This window comes from Poeciliopsis prolifica, unplaced genomic scaffold (genome assembly GCF_027474105.1).
Source record: "Poeciliopsis prolifica strain line A6 unplaced genomic scaffold, Auburn_PproV2 SCAFFOLD082, whole genome shotgun sequence".
In the NCBI taxonomy this organism is placed as follows: Eukaryota; Metazoa; Chordata; class Actinopteri; order Cyprinodontiformes; family Poeciliidae; genus Poeciliopsis; species Poeciliopsis prolifica.
This window is the reverse complement of record NW_026562457.1, coordinates 857,501-880,439: the sequence shown is the minus strand read 5'-3', so window position 1 is coordinate 880,439 and position 22,939 is coordinate 857,501. Positions and strand designations below refer to the sequence as shown.

The 22,939-nt window shown below is 47.0% G+C and overlaps 1 protein-coding gene and 1 pseudogene across 1 annotated transcript in view; both read left to right on the top strand.

Moving 5' to 3' along the window:
* The first annotated feature begins 2,150 nt into the window (after positions 1–2,150).
* On the top strand, positions 2,151–7,942 carry LOC129352905 (ER degradation-enhancing alpha-mannosidase-like protein 2; annotated as a pseudogene).
* Positions 7,943–14,850: 6,908 nt separating this feature from the next.
* LOC129353010 (peptidase inhibitor 16-like) overlaps positions 14,851–22,939 on the top strand; it is a 13,865-nt gene continuing 5,776 nt past the window's right edge. Inside the window, exons 1-3 of the mRNA XM_055022222.1 lie at positions 14,851–15,225; positions 22,633–22,783; positions 22,868–22,935. Of these exons, the coding sequence (XP_054878197.1) occupies positions 14,968–15,225; positions 22,633–22,783; positions 22,868–22,935 (477 nt within the window). The 5' untranslated portion in view covers positions 14,851–14,967. The remainder of the gene's footprint in view (positions 15,226–22,632; positions 22,784–22,867; positions 22,936–22,939) is intronic.

The window sequence follows — 22,939 nt, the reverse complement described above, 5'->3', positions numbered from 1 at the left end:
TAATATTAATAATAATCTTCATGTTTAGTCTTCAGTTCTGTTCCTGGATGGAAATATTATTTTGTTTCTGAGCTGAAGGATTGGGCTGCAGCTCAGAGTTTCTGCAGAGAAAAGTTTTCAGACCTGGCATCGATCCAGAGCGCGGCGGACGTGAAGGCGCTGACGGAGCTGCTGGACTGGAGGGAACTGGGAGAACTGGGAGAACTGGGAGAGCATTCTGTAAGTTCCTGATCTCTGTGGTAGAGCGGTGGCCATGGATCCACCAAACTGGTCTCCAGAACATTCAACTTTCCATGAATGAATTCAGTTGTGACTTTAGTGAACTGAACAGTGAACCAGTTCCTTGTAAGACTGAATCATAAGAGTGAGGCGTTGAGGTGTGAGTCGTGTTTTCAGGCCTGAGTTCAGGAAGTGCTCTCTCCTCTCCAGACTCCCTGGATCGGTTTGTACGACGACGTGAACAGCTGGCGCTGGTCCGTGTCCGACTCTGACTTCTACCGACCAGCCGAGGAGAAGTTCAGGAACTGGGCGTCCGGAGAACCAAACAATAACTATGGCAGAGAGAAGATGCGTGGAGACGGACGCTGGAATGACGAATTTTGTTATCGAACTCGAAGTTTCATCTGCTTGGACGTCAAAGGTCAGCATTTTATTTTCTCCAAAATGATTGGATGTTGCAGTTTTCGATGTTTGTTAAATTTTATAATTTTGGTAAATGTTGATGCTCATTTTTGTGACAATTGAAGGTTTAATTTGTGTTTTAGGGACAAACGTGACGTTTGTTCAGGTCATCGTCAACATGACCTGGATGGAGGCTCAGAGGTACTGCAGGGGGCGCCACACCGACCTGGCAGCGTCAGGAACCTGGCAGAGAACCGGCAGCTGCAGGTCCTGGTGCCGACCGGACAACGGGTCTGGATCGGCCTGTCCAGAGAGTCCTGGAAATGGTCAGATGGAACCGGCTTGGCTTTTAGCTTCTGGATGTCTGGAGAACCCAATGAGACCCGGCAGAACTGCGCCGCGGCGAAAATGAAAAATTCTGGAAAATGGCAAAACTTTCACTGCGCAGAAAAGAAATCATCAGTTTGCTCTGCAGGTACAAAACGGTTCTGTTTCGTTTGGTTGGGTCTGTTTTGGTTCTGTTTAGGTTTGGTACTTTAGTTTTGGTTTTGTGAGAAGAGCAGCCCTCTTCTGCAGTGCATCATGCTAGTGTTTGTGCCGTTTAGTCTTTGCTCTGATCCAGATTTATAACCTGCAGCCATCTTGTTTTCAGACAGAGGCTTTTTTCTTCAGACACGATAAACTTTTCCAAGCCACAATAAATGCTTTCATATAGTCAAAATAAATGTAATCCTTTTTTTCATAGACCCATCTTTGAAGCAAGTGAAGCTGAAGGTGGTGAGAAGTTCCTCTGTGGACCTGAACGACCCGGACCTGCTGGAAAACCTGCTGACGAAGGCAAATCATGTCTTTTATCTTGACCTCCTGTTTTATTTTGGTAGATCCTGTGTCATGGTTCACTTCCTGTGCTTAGTTCATTGTTTTCTTTGCAGCTCAGATCAGTTTTTTGTCTTTATTTACCGATAAATGGACTCCTGGGTGGACAGTGGCGCAGTACCTGAAACGACCAGATGGTGGCGGTGTGAAAACCGGGTTTGTTTTTGTTTCAGATGAAGCAGAAGCTGAAGCAGCAGGGGGTGAGTGGAGACGTCAGGCTGAGCTGGAGGAAGCAGAAAGATGGAAACATCTTCCTGAAACGCGGAGAGAAGAAGAACGATGAGCTTTAGGAGGAGTTGATGCGCCACAGGAAGCAGCTTTAGAGACAAACATGTTGTTGTTGTTATTCATCTGTATAAATGTAGCAGGAGGTTCTGCTCAGTAAAATCAGGGAGTTTTGGACAGAGTGAGATCTGGGATGAAGGTCCTGATGGAAACCAGTTTCATCTGATAGACTCAAACTGACTGTAACCTGGCAGCTTTTTGGCCTTGATTTACTATTATGACATAATATTTAGTTTGGAACTCTCATCTATAAATATGTGATAAAATATGATTTAAGTGATTTTTTTCTCACTAAAATGTAGGTGAGAGAAAAAACTAAAATGTTTCTGTTAATTGCTGTAAGTATTAAATAAATATTAAAATTGCTGAATGAGACAGTGATAGAGTCTGGCTGTCAGAAATCTTGATTTGTACCAGTTTTAGATCCTTTATCTAAATGTTTAGTTTTGTGTGAACTGTTGGAACTGTTCTCTGATCAAAGTGAGGACAAACTGCTTCAGGTAGGACATTTACTGCTCATAATTCCTGTGCAGAACCTTAAATGAACATAAACTGTTTATTTAAGGCTTCGTTGCCCCTCGCAATATGGCGGCTTGTTGGCGCATTTCAATAAATGTCAGCGCACATTGATGATGCAGACGCTATTTCCTGCTTCCTGACTACAGCAGTTGTCCTGATCTGGTCGTTGTTGGACCTTCTGTCTCCAGAACCACCTGCCCGTCCGGGACCATGCGCGCTCCCGTCTGCGCGGCGCTGCTGCTGCTGTGCGCGCTGAGCGACGCGGCGGCTCGTCAGTTCTCAGAGGAGCAGATGGCGGCTGTCAGGTGAGCAGGACAGGTGTTGGTCCAGAACCAGAGCCTGCGGGTCAGAACCAGAGCGAATTTCCGTCTCCTCTGGTTCTGGTTTTGTTGTCGGATCGGAGCTGCATGGAGCAGCTGCTGCAGCGACGGTCAGGGTCGGAGGTTTGAATCCCAGCTCCTTTCTGCTGGTCTGTTTTCTCTGGTTTCTCCAGCTTCCTCTGCCAGAATGAAACCATCAAACTAGGCTTAAAACCAGGCTAGGCTAAAAACTTCAAGCTAGGCTAAAAACATCAAGCTAGCTTAAAACACCAGGCTAGGCTAAAAACTTCAAGCTAGGCTAAAAACTTCAAGCTAGGCTAAAAACATCAAGCTAGCTTAAAACACCAGGCTAAGCTAAAAACATAAAACTGGGCTAATAACACCAGGCTAGGCTATAGATATAAATAATTTAGTGTAAAAATGTTTAATTGCTAATAAAAATGTTTTTACTAAATAATAATTTATCTTGTAAACCTGCATATTATTTGTCCGTTAGCTTGTGACATGCAGAAATTTCAGTGTTTGTAATTTCATCCTGTTTGATGCGTTCAGCTTCTTTCAGCTGTAGATCTACACCCTGCAGCTTCTGTAATGTTGCTCTACACCCTGCGGTTCTGGAAGCGACCCGGTTCTGATCCGTGTTGACTCTAACCTGCAGGGAGCGCATCAAGTCCATGTTCTACCACGCCTACAACAGCTACCTGAACAACGCCTTCCCCTATGATGAGCTCCGCCCACTCACCTGCGACGGACAAGACACCTGGGGCAGGTGAGGCCACGCCCACAACGCCTGGGTTTCCCTGAAAAGAAAATCTACTCATGATGTTCAGACATTTTGTTATGAACAGATCTGTGGACAGATTGATCTCCCTGAACTGCTATTGAAGAAATGCACCAATCAGAGCCTGGAGGCAGGTCTCAGCGCTGTCAGTCATCCTCATGTACTCGCTGCTAAATGTGCTGACGGCACAGAAACAACCGTTACAGGAAAACTGTATCTGCCGTCATCTGTCGCTATGCTAACTAGCTTTAGCATTCGCAGCAGGCTGTGCTAACTGCAGTGTCAGATATTGATGACAGAGTTAAGACCCGCCTCCTGGCTCTGATTGGCTGGTTGGAACACCGGATTAGAGGAGATTGATATTTTTTACAGATTCTCAATATGGTGATAGTTTGAACAAATTTTAAAAATATTTAGAAAATTTCCTGCATTTTTAATGTGTTTATGAGTTATTACAAAAGTTTTATTTGTTTTATATCTGTTAAACATCAGAAAATAAACAATTGTTTCTGTCTTCAGTTTCTCTCTGACTCTGATCGACGCCCTGGACACGCTGCTGGTGAGTTCTGACCCGGTCCGATCCGGTCCAGTCCAAAGCTGAATACTTACCTCGTCCTGCAGGTTCTGGGGAACCGGACCGAGTTCCAGCGCGTGGCGTCGCTCCTCCAGGACACCGTAGACTTTGACATCGACGTCAACGCGTCCGTGTTTGAAACCAACATTAGGGTGAGGCCCGCGGCCCGGTTCTGGTTCTGACGGGCGGATCCGGAGCTGACCTGCTGTGTTTTGGTAGTGGTGGGCGGCCTGCTGTCGGCCCACATGCTGGCGGGTCGGGCCGGGATGGAGCTGGACCCGGCTGGCCCTGTTCGGGTCCGCTGCTCCGGATGGCCGAGGACGCCGCGCGCAAGCTGCTGCCAGGTACCAGAGCGACCCAAACGGGCTTCAGTAGAACCTCACTTTGGTAAAAGAGTTTCAGAAACATTTGAAATGAATTCAGATCATTTGTAGTAAAGTCAGATAAACGTATCCCATCATGCATTGTGCCACCAGCCTAATGTTTGTTGTAAGATCTTTGACAGACTGAACAGGAAGGGAACCAGAGCGGGTCGGACCGAACCACCCGTCGTAACGTTTAGTCAGAAAAAGCTAAGCTGTCATCACGTTTCCTCCTGTGGTGGGAGAGTGCTGCTGACCTTTGACCTGACTGTCTGCAGCGTTCGATACGCCCAGCGGGATGCCGTACGGCACCGTCAACCTGCTGCGCGGCGTCAGTCCCAGCGAGACGCCGGTCACCTGCACCGCCGGCGTGGGAACCTTCATCCTGGAGTTCGCCACGCTGAGCCGCCTCACCGGAGACCCGACGTTTGAGAGCGCGGCGCGGCGCGCGCTGACCGCCCTGTGGAACACCAGATCTGACATCGGACTGGTAACCAAACGCAACCAGTCCGAACCACGGTTCAAACCAGGAACCAGTTTGGTTCCTGGTTTGATCCGACCCGTTTCTGCCCGTCCAGGTGGGGAACCACATCGACATCGTGACCAGGAAGTGGGTGGCCCAGGACGCCGGCATCGGCGCCGGCGTCGACTCGTACTTTGAGTATCTGGTGAAAGGAGCCATCATGCTGCAGGACCAGGAGCTTCTCAGCATGTTCAGAGGTAAAACTCAGACAGGAACCTGAACGCTTCTGCTAGTCCACCGCCAGTGGAACTCATTTTGTTTAGCACTTGAGCTAATAGTTAGCGCCTCTAGCTTTTCAATCAAAACTTTCCACATGAATTCTGAAGTGCCAATTTATTTGAGTTGTTTTGAAACTTTCAGTTGAATAAAGTTCAGCATCTTTGATTGAAGTCATTCTAAAATTAGCTTCTGCTAAATACCATATTGATTGTGCTAACATTTATTGAGGATTTACACTTAGTATAGCTAGCTTATTATGTTGAGGTGAAAATAGCTAAATTTAGCACCTTTGTGTTAGCTTCCCTAATATAATGTTCTTTAGCTCTTTAGCATTAGCCGAATGTTTATGACGAGTGTTTTAGTGTTAGCACAGCTAGCTTTTTAGTTAGCTTGCGGTTAGCACAGCTAGCTTTAGTGTTAGCGCTGGCCACCACAAAAGACCCTCACCGTGTCATGGTGTTTCCTCAGCGTACGATCGGGCCATCCAGAACTACACGCGTTTCGATGACTGGTACCTGTGGGTCCAGATGCACAAAGGAAGCGTCACCATGCCGGTGTTCCAGAGCCTGGAGGCCTTCTGGCCCGGCCTGCAGGTACAGCACACCTGGACCGTGAGGTCGGTCGGCCGGCCGGCGAGCCTTCATCCAGCCTCTGTGTTTCAGTCTCTGCTGGGGAACCTGGACAGCGCCGCCAGAACCTTCCAGAACTATTACTCAGTGTGGAGGCAGTTTGGAGGCCTGCCGGAGTTCTACAGCATCACGCAGGGATACACAGTGGACAAGAGAGAGGGGTACCCACTGAGACCAGGTGAGACCCACTGAGACCAGGTGAGACCCACTGAGACCAGAACCAGTTTAGTTTAATTTCAACCTGGTTTCACTGAATTAAATATTTTTTTTTCCCTTTTTTGGTTAAACTTTTTACAAAGCAAAGCATTTTGCTTTTAAAAAATGAAAATATTTTTTGTTTTCTGATATTTTTTTGAAAATTTGCTGAAATATTTGAATTCTACTTGTTTGCTAAATGTTCAAAGCATAGAATTAGACTGAGTAGATCTGCTCTGATGGATCGCTCCCCCGACACCTGATCGAGATGTTTTTGAACATCGGAACCGGTACAGATATCAGTATTGGATCAGTGCATTTCTAGTCGTAAGCATGGCAGCATAAATGGCTCTGCATCTGAGATCGTTCTAGATCTACGCTCCATCATGCAAACCTTCACAGAAAACATCCAGAACTTTCTGCTCCGATTCTGGATTCATGTTTCCGCCATCGATCAGAAAGCCGAACGTCTTTGACTCGTCGTTTTTCAGGAACTTTAACAAAGAATATGTTTCATTGCAGAGCTGATGGAGAGCGCCATGTACCTGTTCAGAGCCACAGGTGATCACACCTACCTGCAGTTCGGCCTGGACGCCGTGGAGTCCATCGAACGCATCGCCAACGCCATGCGGCTACGCCAGCGTGAGTCCCCCGACCTCCAAGTCGGCAGGTCCCCTGACCTCCAAGTCAGGTGATGAAGGCTCAGCCTGCTCCTCTTCCTCTGCAGGTCAGAGATCTCCGGGATCACCAGCTGGATAACAGGATGGAGTCGTTCTTCCTGGCTGAAACCGTCAAATACCTGTACCTGCTCTTTGACCCTGCCCACTTCCTGCACGGCGGGGGGGCGGAGGGTGACGGGTCATGGGAAGGGGGCGGAGCCAGCGGCCAGTCCTGGGGGCAGGAGGGTTCATCTTCAACACCGAGGCTCATCCTCTGGACCCGGCGGCACTGCACTGCTGCAGCCGCCACGCACAGGAGCGTCGCGAGTTGCAGCACCTACTGCTGGGGCTGACGACGCCTGGCCAGCCGGAGCGGCCCGCCGGCCAGCCGGAGCGGCCGCCGGCCAGCCGGAGCAGCCCGCTGCTCAGATTGAGGACCCTCCCCCCAGCCAATCAGAGAGCATCGCTCTGAAGCCCGGAGAGAAGAAGGCCCCGCCCCTTCTCTCCTGCCCCGTTCAGCCGTTCGGCGCTCGGCTCGCCGTCCTTGGCCAGGGTCTTCTCTGATAACACCTGAGGCTCTGATTGGCTGTAGGTGGGCGACGCCCTCAAGCAGCTCCTGGACTCTGAGGCCCTCTGGACTGATGGACATCAGTTTGAAGTTTATTTTTATTTATTAAAAATGTTTCTGACTTTTCAGACTGTTTTCTCTCTCGACGATTCAGTTTGTAGGAAATCAGAAACAGGATCCAAACCAACAACCTGCATCTCTGGGTTTAGTTTCAGTGATTTGACTGAAAAATAACAAACATTTAAATGAAATGCAAAACATTTTCTGCACTTTGTGTCAAAATAAAACCACATCTGAGTTTATTCCGGCTGCAGACTGCAGGGGGCGCAGCGGCTCCTCTGGGGAGTTTGTAGCTGCAGTATCGTGAAATGGCCACCAGAGGGAGACATCAGAGCTGGCTTTGAGTTTCTGATAAGTTTTCTTTCAATATTTAGACCAACAAACACTGAGGGGATTTCCTGAGGAGGAGACGACGGGTTGTTATTTTAGAAACTTTAAGCCCAGAGAAGGTTCTGGTTCTGGTTCTGTTCAGCAGAAACAACGTCCAGGATTAAAACATTAGAGGTCGTAGTTCAGGTCTCCGGTTCGATTCTAGGGCCTCTCAGTGAAACTCGGCGCCGTTCTGCTGCTCTGCTCAGCATTTGGTAAACATTAAACTGAGGGACACTTGACCCGACCCAGAACCAGAACCTCCCTGAATCAATCAATCAATCAATCAATCAAATTCTATTTGTATAGCACATTTCAGCTACAAGGCATTTCAAAGTGCTTTACATCATAAACACAAAACACAAAGGCATGCAACATAGAATAAAATACCAAGGTTTTTTTCTTTCCTTCCTTCTTTCTCCTTTTTTCCTCCCTCTTTTTTCCCTTTCTTCCCCCTTCCCTTTGACACGGAATTTAAGCGCCTGTTACCGCCGGACTCCCCGTCCGTTTAACCACGGGTATTCGCCGGGCCCCGTTGCCCACAACAGGAAAAAAAAAAAAAAACATACATATTACATTTCAAATGCAACTCTAAACAGGTGCGTTTTTACTTGAGATTTGAAGGAAGTCAGGGTTTCCGCTGTTTTACAGTTTTCTGGAAGTTTGTTCCAAATTTTTGGTCCATAGATGCTGAAAGCTGCTTCTCCTCCTGATCTCCTTTCCCCTGAAGAGCAGCAGAACCAGATGAAACCCGGTCCAGCTGCTCTGCTTCAGTGAAACTCCTGCAGGTGAACCTGAACCAGCTGACGGTTCTGACCCAAACGGTTCTGATGCTTGCTATGCAAAGACCTTTCAGCTTTTTTTAAAGATGACACGTGTTTGTTGTTAACCTGGGGCCCGCCCAGAACCAGAACTGCTTTAGTCCTTGTGTTTGATTAGATGAACGTCTGCAGCATCAGGACGCTGAGTGGACCGGACCGTTAAAGGTTTCACTTCCTGGATCGGGTCAGAATGTTTCCTAAACAAAACATGTTCATTAATCTCTGCACAAAATAGTTAGATAATCAGATTTCAGCCTGTTGGGACATTTTAGGGCCTCTGTCTCTTTAAATCCAGACAAACTTCTGCTGGCCACGCCCACAACGCAACATTTACACTTTGACATGAAACATGATAAATTATGCACCTGCACGCGGGGATGCATAAAGGGGCGCTAAAGTTAGGACAATTGTAAGACCCCTGACCAACAGGGGGCGCTCCCCTATTTATTTATTTAGTTTTTGTTCATAGGAATTAAAACATTGGGCCCTGCCAATTCCAAAAGAATCATTTTGTGTTTTGGAAGATTGTTTTCAGCAGTAAAAATGAAATGTTCCCCTTCCCAGACCAAAAACACATATTTGCCCTGAAGCCCCTGGATCTGCAGGAATCGGTTCCTTCCTGCTTGGAGCTGCAGGTGTTCAGCAGCAGTCAGTGGAAACAAGAACCACTGAGGCTGTTACTGCGCTGCTAAGAAAAATGATAAAGTAGGTGTTAAAACTCAAAAAGAGAGAAAAAGCTAAACGTATCAATTTATAAGCCAGTTTTTCTCCGAGAGGCTAAGCTAGCATTTAGCATAGCTAGCTTAGCCTCCTTTACACTAACATTTAATGAATTAAGGGAAAACATCACCAACATATTGACATATTTCACTGGACCTTTTCCCACTTAACAGGCGAGTCGGTCAGCAGCAGCTCTAGTCCCTCCTGACCCGTCCTTCCTCTGCTGAGGGGAGTTAAAGCTGCAGCATGGAAGTTGTTTCTCCTCCTTCAGCACATTCAGCAGTTAGTGAATGAGCTTGATTGACAGCGCTAAGACCCTCCTCCTGGTTCTCATTGGAACGTTATAGTAATTCAGATGGAGGAGATTGATTGTTTTCACAGATTATCTTCTCGTAACAAACTGTCACAGCATGGTGCCAGCTTTAACAAATATGGAGAAAACATTTTTTATTAAAGTGACTTATTGCAGCTTGAATAAAATGCAACTATACAGCATTTTTTGAAGTCTGTGTTGCTTCATGTGTATTTTGCATGTTGCCTATGACTGTTGCTGGTGGGGAGACGTTTCAGTATCGAAAACTGATAGAAAACATTGAAGCAACCTGGTTGCACACTGATGCAGACGGTTGGATGTGAAATTCATGAGCAGGAAATATTGTCTAGTATCAGTATTGGACCAAAGGAAGCAAGGCTTTAAAATTGTGACTCAAGAAGTACAAGAGCAGCTGCGAGGGGGCCAATTTCATCTTTTGTCATGGGCTCCAACATTCCTGGCGGCGCCCCTGCCTGTACATCTTAGAAGAGCAGAAGTGGAGCCTCCTGCACAACCAACCAGAACACAGCAACTGGTTTGTTTGGTGAGTCGACAAAAGTCTCGTCTTTTCCAGCAGCCATTGTACAGCGGGAAACCAGCTGACCACAGACTGGAGCTCAGTCTGTGTTGCTAGGTTACAGAGTGGTTGCTAAGTTACGAGCGGTTCCTGCTGATTTATGACGTTTCATTCGGTAAGTTTTTGAAACGTCTCGTTTTCCAGACACCAAAAACATGACAACACGAATGGAAGAACGAAAACGTTCAAAAAGAAAATTTTGCATAATAGTCATGACCTGTAAGGGTTAAAGGTCGTGGCAGGATGCTCGGGAAACGACTCATCCAGTTTGGCTGTTTGGATGGATTGAAGGAGAAAAACAGGCACGGTGGTGGCAGGTGATGGTCTGGGCCACAGACCTGCTGAGTGACGCTGCCGCAGTTCTGCTGCTGTACTTGCGGTGGCGCTCTGGAAACTCCTGGCACTTCCTGAGGAATGGGAGGAGCCACTGGGCCGCGATCGCAGCGTCAGCCTGACTGCAGATCAGAGACTCTGACCAGACGGACCAGTTAAAGCACAAACCAGTTCCAGACGCTCTGGTTACTGGGCGGGGTCCGGCTGCCTGACGTCTCTAAGGAGGGTCCACTTCCTGAACCTATGACATCATCAGGCAGCTTGTGCAGACAGGTCCATGATGATGATGAAGATGAAGACGGTCGGCTCAGTCATTACATAATGTTGCATGAGAGACACACACACACACACACACACACACACACACACACACACACACACACGTGTGTCTTTCTCTCCTTGTGGGGATTTCCATTCATTTCTACACAGTTCTGTTCTGGTTCTTATGGGTCCTGGTTCTGGCCCGTTCAGACCAGTCGGTCCTGAAAGAGAGAGAAACACTCGGCCATCTGTTAGCCATTAGCAGCCAGTCGGTGACAGCAGAACGCTTTGGGCCGGGCCGGGTCACATTCTGTTCACATGTTTGGATCAATCAGCTCCTCTCCGGTTCTGGTTCTGACTCTGGGACCCACAAACTGCCCACATGGGCCCGGGTCACATGGGCCCCGGGTCACATGGGCCCGGGTCACATGGGCCCGGGTCACATGGGCCCCGGGTCACATGGGCCCCGGTCATGGGGCCTGCAGGCATCGCCACCCTGCAGTTGCTGCAGCTGATGAGTTTTGGACTGAAGTAATGGAACCAGACGGTCCGGTCCGGTCCGGTCCGGTCCGGTCCGGTCCGGTCCGGTCCGGGTCTCGCCCACCCGGGTCGCGTTTCGTGTTTTGCCACTCGACTTGTTGCTCTGACAGAAACCGGATCCTCTGGGCTCGCAGCAGAACACCATGTGATCGCTGACCTCTGACCTCCTGAGCCGCAGAGCGGGAAGCGGGCCGTGTCGCAGTCCGATAACAGCTGGGGTCAAAGGTCGGCAGCAGCTGAGGCTTCAGCAGAGAGAGAGGTTTACCGGGTCCAACAGAATCTCGGCTGAGATCCTGATTCCAGTTTCCATGGAAACGAAACCATCAATCCTAATAATCAATAACCAAAATCAATCAGACTTAAAACCCAGAGACACAAACAGAAACGGATCAAAACAACATGAGGAAACAGATTTAAGGTTTGAAACTATTAATTCACATGTAGAACCGGGCTTTCAGAACCGGGCCTTAAGAACCCGGATCATTAAACTAAAGCTTTAGTTTATTAAGCTAAAGTTTATAAACTGGTTTCTCGCTGAAACGTTGCTCAGATCAAATCTGCGTCTCGGTGATTCAGAGCCTGAAATGCTTCCAGGCTGCAGGGTGGAGTCCGATTCTTCTGTCTGCTCGGTTCCAGATGGAGGGTGGAGAAACCAGAACCAGGTCCAGTTCTGATGGGAACCAGTCGGATACTTTACTGTTTAGCTTCCCAGCTAAATATTTAGGTACAATCTTTTTAGCTAATATGGAAATTAGCTTGCTAATTATCAGACTATCAAAATAAAAGTTGGCCTTGCAGACTTCCTGGTGCTGCTGGGATGAACCGGGTTTTCTATCGGTTCTTTTCCTCTAAATGTCCAACAAGTCGGTCCGATTGGACAGAAATAATCCAAATGAAACCGGAACGTGTCGAACAGCCTGGAAGTGAAAACATGGAGCAGAAAACGGATCAGAACCGGATCAGAACCGGATCAGAACCAGGTTTGATTCTTCCAGAAAGTTTCTCTCATCCTGCTGGAATCTGGAAACGAGGAGCGATGATAAAACAACGATCTAATCCAGAAGAACTTTATTAAAACCTGGAAACTGGATTTACAGGATCTGATCAGCAGGCTGACAACAATCAATCAATCAATCAATCAATCAATCAATCAATCAATCAATCAATCCGGTTTATTTAAAGTGTTTTACATAATTAATTCTCAAAAATTAAAAGTCATAAAAACATTTTGTTGGACTGTGGGAGGAAGCCGGACAGAACGAACCCACCGCGCAGAAAGACCCGGGAATCGAACCCAGAACCTTCTTGCTACCAACTGCACCACTGTGCAGCTCTCAACGTTTTATTGATTATTCATTAAAATCAGCTCCAATCAGGGTTTCAGGGTTTCGGCTGCTTTACAGTTCTCTGGAAGTTTGTTCCAGATTTGTGAAGCATAGAAGTTGAATGCTGCTTCTCCACGTTGAGTCTGATGCAGAACCAGAACCAGAACCAGAACCAGCAGGTCAATCCAGCAGCAGTTATTAATAGACCAGGAGGATTTAAAGGTTATTCAGCTGATAGAAGGCCGACTTTGGAACCGTCTTTATGTGGCTGTGAAGGTCAGAGGTCAGAGGTCGCGCTGATCTCTATGTTCCAGCTGGAAGAACTGAAGCTGTACTGACTCTAGATCTAGAGCTCTAGATCTGTAGCTCTAGAGCTACAGATCTAGATCTGTAGCTCTAGATCGTTCCTCCAAAGTCGGCTTCAGTTTCTGTTCAGAAACTTTTGGCTCATGATTCTGTGCAGCTCAACTTTCTGTTTCGGAGAAGTAGTTCTGTTAAACGGAGCGGGTTTGGTTCTGATAAGTTCTGGGTCAGGAAAGCGAACCCGGATCCGCTGCGGGTCGTTTCCAGTGAAACCGGGCCGGTCCGGGTTGAACATCCGTCTTTGGACTGAAATGGCGTTTGGAGCCAACAGATTCCGGACCTTCCCAGCTGAAGCTGTGATTCTCTGCCAGAACCAGAACGATCCGTCATGTTCCGCTCGGGAAGAGATTACCGGCACATGTGAAACATTTCAGGCTTCTGGACCTGGACCGGCAGATGGACGGAGATACCAGCGCAGGCGTTCTACCCGACCCGGCGGTTCTGGTTCCACTCACAGCCAACTGGGAGGAAACCAGTCAGCATCTGGGCTGGATGTCGGGGTGGAACTGATTACAGTTCCCACAAGTCTGATCCGCCATCTTGGTAGGAAAACGCAGCACAAAGCAGAAAAGTCTGTCGCCTGAGAGAGGAGAGCGAACATAATCATATTAAAATAATAATAATAATAATAATAATAATAATAATAATAATAATAATAATAAACATTTAAATGTTTCACTTTGCATTGTTTTTTCCTGTTTATTATCTAATTAGAGTCATTACACTTCCACTTGCTTCCGCTAATCCACTAATTGCTAAGCTAATATTTAGCTTAGCGCTCTTGCTAACTTTGAAATGCTTAGCGCATTTAGCTTCCCCTAACAAATTCAGAAGAGCTGAGTGAATTCAGCTCAACATGTTTTTGTTTTTGTGAATTCTTCAAATGTTTATATCCATGCTCTTATTTTGAAGTGAATTAAGAAAGTTTTATTTCCTCTCCCAGTTTAAAATCCTCTGATCTTCAGAGACATTTTCCTCATCGAGTTCTTCAGGGAAACAGGTGGAAGGAGAAATAAACAGCGTCAGAACCTCAGACATCAACAACAACCCCAAAGGTCCAAATGACAGAACCGGGCCGCCTGGAACCAGAACACAAACGGAGCTGTTTGAAGCTTCACGATGGAGGAAGTTTGTTTGGACCAGTGCGGTTCTGAACCGCTCTGATGTTCTGGTTCTGGAGCTGCAGCTTGTTTATCATATAATACTGATACTGACAGCAAAGGATCATGGGATGTTTATCTGAAGCAGAGAAGAATCTGTTATGGTCATTTCTATGTTTGAAATGTAGGAAAATATTTACGATGTCAATAAATATTGAATAAATATTAATATCAGACATTAATATCCCCCCTAATGAAAATAATAATGCATCAACCTCAAACGGCCATTTTGACCTTAAGAAGCATCATAATGGATTAAAATGAATAATAAACTAAAAGTCTTTAAAATGTAAAATGATAACATTTATATTATTTTGTAGATGTTTTAAATATTTAATTCCTCCTGTTTGGGAATTAATTGGCTTATAAGAAACATTTTATTTTGTAAAGTTTAAATTTACCAAATAATGATAATGAAGGAAAAGCTGGAGAGGAATCCAGTGAGGAAGGGAGCTGGTACTGGAGCTGGTACTGGGAGCTGGTACTGGGAGCTGGTACTGGGAGCTGGTACTGGGAGCTGGTACTGGGAGCTGGTACTGGGAGCTGGTACTGGGAGCTGGTGCTGGGAGCTGGTACTGGGAGCTGGTACTGGGAGCTGTTACTGGGAGCTGGTACTGGGAGCGCTGGTTCCAGAGCAGGAAACGTGAGCCGATCTCTGAGGTGAATTTATCTGTCTTCATTCTGCTGCAGGTTTAACTTGGGGTGGTCATGTGATCCTGATGGGCGGGGGGATGGTGAGGGTGTGTGTGTGTGTGTGTGTGTGTGTGTGTGTGTGTGTGTGTGTGTGTGTGTGTGTGTGTGTGAAGGAGGAGGATCCTGGCTCAGTTAAATCTGAGTCAGAGTCAGAACGGTCTGCAGAGCTGAGCGAGAGCGGCACTGAGGACAAAACTCTCACACACTCTGAGACAACGGCACATTGTTCACACACACACACTCTGATCCCCGCCGCTGGATTCTGGATCACCTCAGGATTTACTCAGGACCGTTACCCACCATGCACCTCAAGAGCCAGTCTGAGCAGCAGGGGCCCCCTCAGGTTGGGGCCCCTCGGCGGAGCTCCAGGACCAGGGGGGTGTCGGCGCCGCGCCGCCCGCCGATGGGAGCCCCATCCTGGATGAGCCTGCTGCTGGGGGCCCTGCTGGTTCCTGGAGCCTGGAGCTTCCTGAGCGAGTCGGAGGAGGAGCTGCTGGTGGAGATGCACAACTTCTACAGAGGACGGGTTTCCCCCAGCGCGTCGGCCATGATGCCCCTGGTAAGAGCCGCCCCGCTCCGCCCCGCTCCGCCGCCTGGAGCCTCCATCCAGAGCCTGAACAACGGCTCTGCTGTCAGAACATCAGCTTTCATTTCAGTTTTAGCTACATAAGAGTTTCATTATTCATTTCAAGTCCATTTGCTAGAAAATCTGGTCCAGTTGGTGAGGTGTGAACACTAATCGACCTCTGACCTCTGGTCCTCCAAACCTTGGTCTGGGTTCGGTTGAAGTGAAATCTGGTTCGGTTTGAATGTGAACACCAAGCGGACCAGAGAGCGCTCCAATAGCAGGAAGTGAACTACAGAGCGCAGAGCATTCTGGGTAACCAAAGCTAACATGTTAGCCTAGCGCTAGCAGCAGAAATGGCTCCTGGTCTTCAGCCAACGACTAAAGAGAAATCACTAAACTCTGACGCCTCCATCTTGTTTCATCGGTGAAACAGGAAGTTTCTCTCAGTGTCTTCAGAGGTTTTAGTGTCGTTTCCTGCAGTGGTTGTTGGTGCAGCGCCCCCACAGGCCAGGAGGGGAACAGGCTGGTCTGACTCAGAGCCACAGCAGCTGCAGGTGGGAGCAGATGTTCTGGTTCCAGTGGAACCGGGTCGACTGGACCATCAGGAGGGTACGGACTGAAAGTTCTCCAGTACCGGGTTGGACCCGTATGATCTGCCTTTGTGGTGTAAATCCAATCAGACCTCAGAGGTTTGAAAACTTAATTCCCCTTTTTTGCTCTCATGACTGAAGAACTGAAATTACTGCTGTTAATTTAGTTTTTAAGTTTAATAACCAGAACCAGAACAGAACCATTAACCAGAACCAGAACCAGAACAGAACCAGAAACAGAACGGGTCGGATGGAGGGAGAGGAAGAGAAGTTATGATTAGTGCGTCTGTTCGCTCCGTTCATCGGGAGTTTTTTTTCTCTCTGCTCTCAGATTAACTCAGATTATTCAAGCGGTGCAGGTCATTTCCCAGCATGCCTCCTGTCAGAGCTGCGGCGCCGTTAGCTGCCCTCAGAGTTCCCGATGAGATGAGAAGAACCGAGATTCCTAAAGCTCTCATTTGCTGCTGGAAGGTTGTGGGTTCAAATCCCGGCTTGGTGCAGCAGAAACATGAGCTCTAAACTCTGCCTGGTATTTTTCCACCAACATTAAATCATTTCTGCTCTGATTCCGTGCATAAAATCGCATGAGTAGCAAATTCCTGCAGCATGAGGAGAAGCCTCGCCACATCAGCCTCTGACCTTTGACCTGGGAGGAAACCAGCAAGAAGCGTCTCAGAGAGGCGAGCCGCAGCGCCGCGGTGAGCGGTCACAGTCACAAACCCACTTAGGCTGGGATAATTAAGTGGAAGGACGACACAGCGCCATCAGACTGAGGGGTCTCAGAAATGGGTCTGGTTCTGGTCCAGTTCTAATCGTAAACAGAACCACATGCAAGAATTCCCACATCTAATCCCAAAGTTCAGCAGGTTTCACTGGGATCCTCTGTGATGCGTTAAGCAGAGAATAAACTGACGCAGCATGACATCACACGGTAGATCCCGCCCTCAACTTCCTGCTGGAGGGCTAACAGCTGCTTGCTAACGATAGCTAGCATCGGGTTTAACTGTTGTCGATATAAAGCAGTAAATCTCAAATGTAGACATGATACATAAAAGAAAAATGGATGCAGGGCTTTGCTACGACTAGATAACAAGGTAAAAAAAAGTTCAATTAAAAACACAGCGAGAGAGAAAAGCATTATGCTAGCTTGACTTTGACAGCGTAACGTGTAGATATGCTGCAGAATTGTGCGTGTTTAGGTTCAGTTAAAATAAAAAATACGACCAAAGCAAAAACATCAGAAGAGCTAATCTATCGCCGCTGTGTTAGCTTAGCTAATGACAGCAGTAGCTAATCACCGCTCTGTTAGCTTAGCTAATGACAGCAGTAGCTAATCACCGCTCTGTTAGCTTAGCTAATGACAGCAGTAGCTAATCACCGCTCTGTTAGCTTAGCTAATGACAGCAGTAGCTAATCACCGCTCTGTTAGCTTAGCTGATGACTGCAGTAGCTAATCACCGCTCTTTTAGCTTAGCTAATGACAGCAGTAGCTAATCACCGCTCTGTTAGCTTAGCTAATGACAGCAGTAGCTAATCACCGCTCTGTTAGCTTAGCTAATGACAGCAGTAGCTAATCACCGCTGTGTTAGCTTAGCTAATGACAGCTGTAGCTAATCACTGCTCTGTTAGCTTAGCTAACGACAGCAGTAGCTAATCACCACTGTGTTAGCTTAGCTAATGACAGCTGTAGCTAATCACCGCTGTGTTAACTGAGCTAATAGCAGCTGTAGCTAATCACAGCTCTGTTAGCTTAGCTAATAGCAGCTGTAGCTAATCACCGCTGTGTTAGCTGAGCTAATAGCAGCTGTAGCTAATCACTGCTCTGTTAGCTTAGCTAATAGCAGCTGTAGCTAATCACCGCTCTGTTAGCTTAGCTAATAGCAGCAGTAGCTAATCACCGTTGTGTTAGCTGAGCTAATAGCAGCTGTAGCTAATCACTGCTCTGTTAGCTTAGCTAATAGCAGCTGTAGCTAATCACCGCTGTGTTAGCTGAGCTAATAGCAGCTGTAGCTAATCACCGCTGTGTTAGCTTAGCTAATAGCAGCTGTAGCTAATCACCGCTCTGTTAGCTTAGCTAATAGCAGCAGTAGCTAGTCTTCCACAGTGATCACTTATTAATAATCACAGAATAAACATCGATCCTGAAACATGAGACTGTAACAAACTGAATCTTCTGAAATGATTTTTGGCATTAAATCCTGAAACATTCGTTGTTGGTTGCTATGGCAACGAGTCTACGGAGCGAGAAACAAGAATTTGGACTTTCTGTGACTCAGTTCATCTCCAGCTATTATTCTGGTAACGTTTCTGCTGCTGCAGTGAATGAATCGTCTTTCTGTTTTCCAGCGTTGTGCAAAATTCCTGGATGAAGGAGAACCTGCAGCGGGTCTTCAGGAAGGTTCTGGTTCTGTAAAACGGTTCTGTTACTCAGTCCCACCCAAACTCTTGTGACACCTGGTAGTTTTCCTCCAGAGTGATAATCTGATAATCACTGAACTACGTCTCAGCTAGGAGTGGATCCAGTCCCAGCCCCTCTGGTTCCCGCTGACCTTTGACCCCCGCCAGGAGGTTCTGTGGATTCTAATCTGCTTGGAAATTGGAGGAAAACCAGGAGAAGCAGGAACGTTGGTCTGGAGAGGAACGATGAAGAGGTGAAGAAGAGGAGGCAGGGCGGATGAAGATGAGGGCGGAGCAACAGGAAACATGAAATCTGGGATCATGACATCAGAAACGACCTGGTTTTCTGTTATTGTGATATTTTTTAATGGATCGCAGGAATGCTGCGGCTGCCGCAGCTCCTGGCTGATCATGTTTTATTGCTGGTTGCCTCATTTATTGCCTCTTATTTGTCTCCGACTGCAGCAGCAGGATTGCGCCACACCGTTTGAAGAGAGTCCAGTTTAATAATCTGAGCCTCGACACGAACTGAGCTGCTCAGGTCCGACGGCGCTGAGGGGAGTTTCCTCTGCGGACGACCTCCAATTAATGACCACAGAGCAACGGAGCGTTGAGCAACGGAGCGTTGAGCAACGGAGCGTTGAGCAACGGAGCGTTGAGCAACGGAGCGTTGAGCAACGGAGCTTTGAGCAACGGAGCGTTGAGCAACGGAGCGTTGAGCAACGGAGCGTTGAGCAACGGAGCGTTGAGCAACGGAGCGTTGAGCAACGGAGCTTTGAGCAACGGAGCTTTGAGCAACGGAGCTTTGAGCAACGGAGCCGTACGCTGTGGGAACCGGCCAGCTCCATGTTTACCTGAGCAGAAATGAAAATTAGGTAGAGATGAAGATCTGCTGCAGGAATGTGTGTTTGTCTCCAATCAGTGTCTGGAGTTGTAGAAGTGAGAGGGAGTGAACCCAGAGAGACCATCACCGGGAGTATGGAGGCCCCACCTGGACAAAAATGTTGTATACAGAGCAAACAGTGAGGGGTTCAACGAGGGGCAAAACAACCCGAAAGAAAAACATGATTTTCTCCTTGGAGAGATTTAAGAAGCAGCTGACCTTGAGCTGACCTCCAGCCTGAACTCCACCAAAGAGAAACGATCCGTCAGGTCCAGGTTCTCTGCTGAACGAAGCCAAACGCCCCAAACAGACAGAGCTGGATTAACTCACAGATTAAGTTAATCTGAATCTATGAAATAAGATGCTGTTCCTTTAAGACAGTAATGGCCACCTTCTCATTTTCAGATTAATTTATACAGTTTCCTGTTTGAAACACCAGCAGCCACGTCCAGTCCGCTTGATCCCAACTCCGCTCCGCTTCCTTAGAAACTCCGGTTTGGTTGGCCACGTGTGAATGCTAAGCAACCTCTGACCTCTGACCTCTGGTCCTCCAAACCTCAGTCTGGTTCGGTTTGAACGTGAACGCTAAGCGGACCAGAGAGTGCTCCAAAAGCAGGAAGTGGACTACAGCGCAGGGCATTCTGGGTAACCAAAGCTAACGTGTTAGCCTAGCGCTAGCAGCAAAAATGGCTCCTGGTCTTCAGCCAAAGACTAAAGAGAAATCACTAAACTTTGACGCCTCCATCTTGTTTCATCTGGTGAAACAGGAAGTTGCTCTCAGTGTCTTCAGAGGTTTTAGTGTCGTTTCCTGCAGTGGTTGTTGGTGCAGCGCCCCCACAGGCCAGGAGGGGAACAGGCTGGTTGGACTAAGAGCCACAGCAGCTGGAGGTGGAGCAGATGTTCTGGTTCTGGTGTCTCCAGCAAAGGAGCAAAACCTTCCTGCAGCAGAAAATCAACAGGAACAATTTGATTTTTCAATCTGAATAAAAAACTTTAAACTTCCTGAGGCTCGTCCTGAACTCTGAGCCGCAGAAACAATCAGCTGCTGCCGCGAGTCAGAAGGCGAGCGTGACGCATTCAGAGGCTAACACAGAGCAGATGTTTGTGTCTGATCACACACACACACGCAGACACACACACACACACACACACACACACACACACACACGCAGACACACACACACACACGCACACACACACACACACACACGCAGACACACACACACGCAGACACACACACACACACATAATATCAATAAAAATAATAAATGGATTAATAAATAACATAAAAAGCAAAAATCGCAGACTTAAAATGAACTAAATGAACTGGAGTTTCATTTACATATTTCATATAAAAGGGGAGGAGCCTGGCAGGAGGACAAACATTGTTATCAAAAATAAAAACTTTTGATCTAAATTACAATATAAAAAATATTAACTCATAAATATCCTTAAAAACACAAACAAGAAAATCATGTCAGAACAGTGATATTTCATATAGTTAGTTTCTATGCCTGCAATGTGAAACCAGAGCTCAGCATGAACAAAAGGTCAAAGGTCATGACCCTGATTCAGTATGGCTGCTTGAAAGGCTAAATTAAAATAATGAAATAAATAAAAACAATAATTTATGAGGAAAACAGACTGGAACTATGTCATAAAACTAAAACCAAATTATATTCTGCATTTTTGTTTATGGATCTGTTTATTAGTTTTCAATCTGATGGCAACAGATTTTCAAATTCAAATTTTATTTGTGTATCACATTTCAGCAGCATTTCACAGAGCTTCACAGCAAAAACACAAAGTGGTGCAACATGGATCCATCTGCAGAAAATGTTGCATATAAATAACCAAATTCATGTTTCTATCTTCAGGAATTTATTACGATTATAGAATCATAATTGATTATAGAATCATAATTGATTATAGAATCATAATTGATTATAGAATCATAATTGATTATAGAATCATAATTAGGCAGAAAAAGTTCCACAGAATTCAAAACTTTTTAAATTCATGACAAATTTAGCATTTTTCATGCTAAATGCATAAAAATAAGAAAAAATGACCAAAAAACCCGGAACTGAAGCTAAACAACATTTAGCCAAAGAAACTATATTGATGAAAACCCAGAACCAAGATGGCGGAGGCAGCAGAACCGGGTCACAGCAGAACTGGGACACAGCAGAACCGGGTCGGAAGCAGAACTGTGACACAGCAGAACCGGGTCACAGCAGAACCGGGTCGGCAGCAGAACTGGGACACAGCAGAACCGGGTCACAGCAGAACCGGGTCGGCAGCAGAACTGGGACACAGCAGAACCGGGTCACAGCAGAACCGGGTCGGCAGCAGAACTGGGACACAGCAGAACCGGGTCACAGCAGAACCGGGTCACAGCAGAACCGGGTCACAGCAGAACCGGGTCACAGCAGAACCGGGTCGGCAGCAAAACTGGGTCGGCAGCAGAACTGGGTCGGCAGCAGAACCGGGTCGGCAGCAGAACCGGGTCACAGCAAAACCGGGTCACAGCAGAACCGGGTCACAGCAGAACCGGGTCACAGCAGAACCGGGTCACAGCAGAACCGGGTCGGCAGCAGAACCGGGTCGGCAGCAGAACCGGGTCGGCAGCAGAACCTCTGGTCTCATCTGTAGAAAACTGGAGACGGAAAAATGTTTCTGCAAAGACGACAAACGTGTCGAATCTAAAATATTCATTCATTAAAACAAGAAATTCACTAAGATGAATGATTTGAGCAGAAACAAATCAAAACTTTTAAATTGTGTAAAATTACGTTTCATTAAACTAATCTGTGAAAGTACATGTGTTGCCATGGTTACAGTCTGATATTTTAACCAATCACTGATTTAAGCCCCGCCCCCTTTCACAGAGTAAACCAAATCTGAAACGCTATTGGCTGATGGAACAGGAAGTCATATTCTGCTCAACACCCCGAGATGCAGCAGCCGAAAAACACGGAAATTGCCAGAGGTCAGAGGTCAGAGCGCTGACCAGGTATCTGTCATGTTTTAAAGGGCCGGTGTCATTTTAAAAAATCTTTCCATCATATTTTAAAGTTATGTAATCAGAAACAAACCTGCAGTGCTATTCTGGTTCTTAAATCCTCTCATCTCCATGCTAAACGCCTGGGTGGACGTAGCCCCGCCTTCAAGCCGCAGCGCCTTCAGACTAGCCAGCAGCGTTTAGCAAACATCTGCTGAGCTCATTATAGGAGCAGCTCCTCATTGCAGTGCTGGTAAAGTCATTGAAGGGTTAAAAGAGGAGCCATGTTGGATGACTTCCTGGAGGCGGAGCTTCAGGAAGAGCAGGAGCTTCTTAAAGAGACAGAGGCCCAATTTCAAGGCATTAAATCAGGAGGTCAAATTTCTTCTACCATTTTTATGCCGTGAAGCGTCACTTCACCTGTAAAACAGGATTCTTCCCCTTTAAGATTTTATGTGAACCATTTATCCTCCAGGCTGGGAGGAAAAGTTTTTTCTCCCTGCTGATTTCTGCTCTCTGTGCAGAAATGGGACCCCAACCTGAAGCTGGTCGCAGAGAGCTACGTTACTAAATGCATCTGGAACCACAACCCGGAGCTGGACGACACCGGGGAGAATCTGTATGTGAGCAGCGGGCCTCTGGACCTCCGAGACGCTCTGGAGAAATGGTTCCTGGGTGAGTCATGGCCGCGCCCGTCACAACCAGGCAACAAAGACACAAAACAGGATTTTTTTTCTCTGAGCCCAGTTTCTGTTGCAGAACATTTGAACTTCGACTACCAGAACAACAGCTGTGATGAAGACAAGATGTGTGGGCACTACACACAGGTCT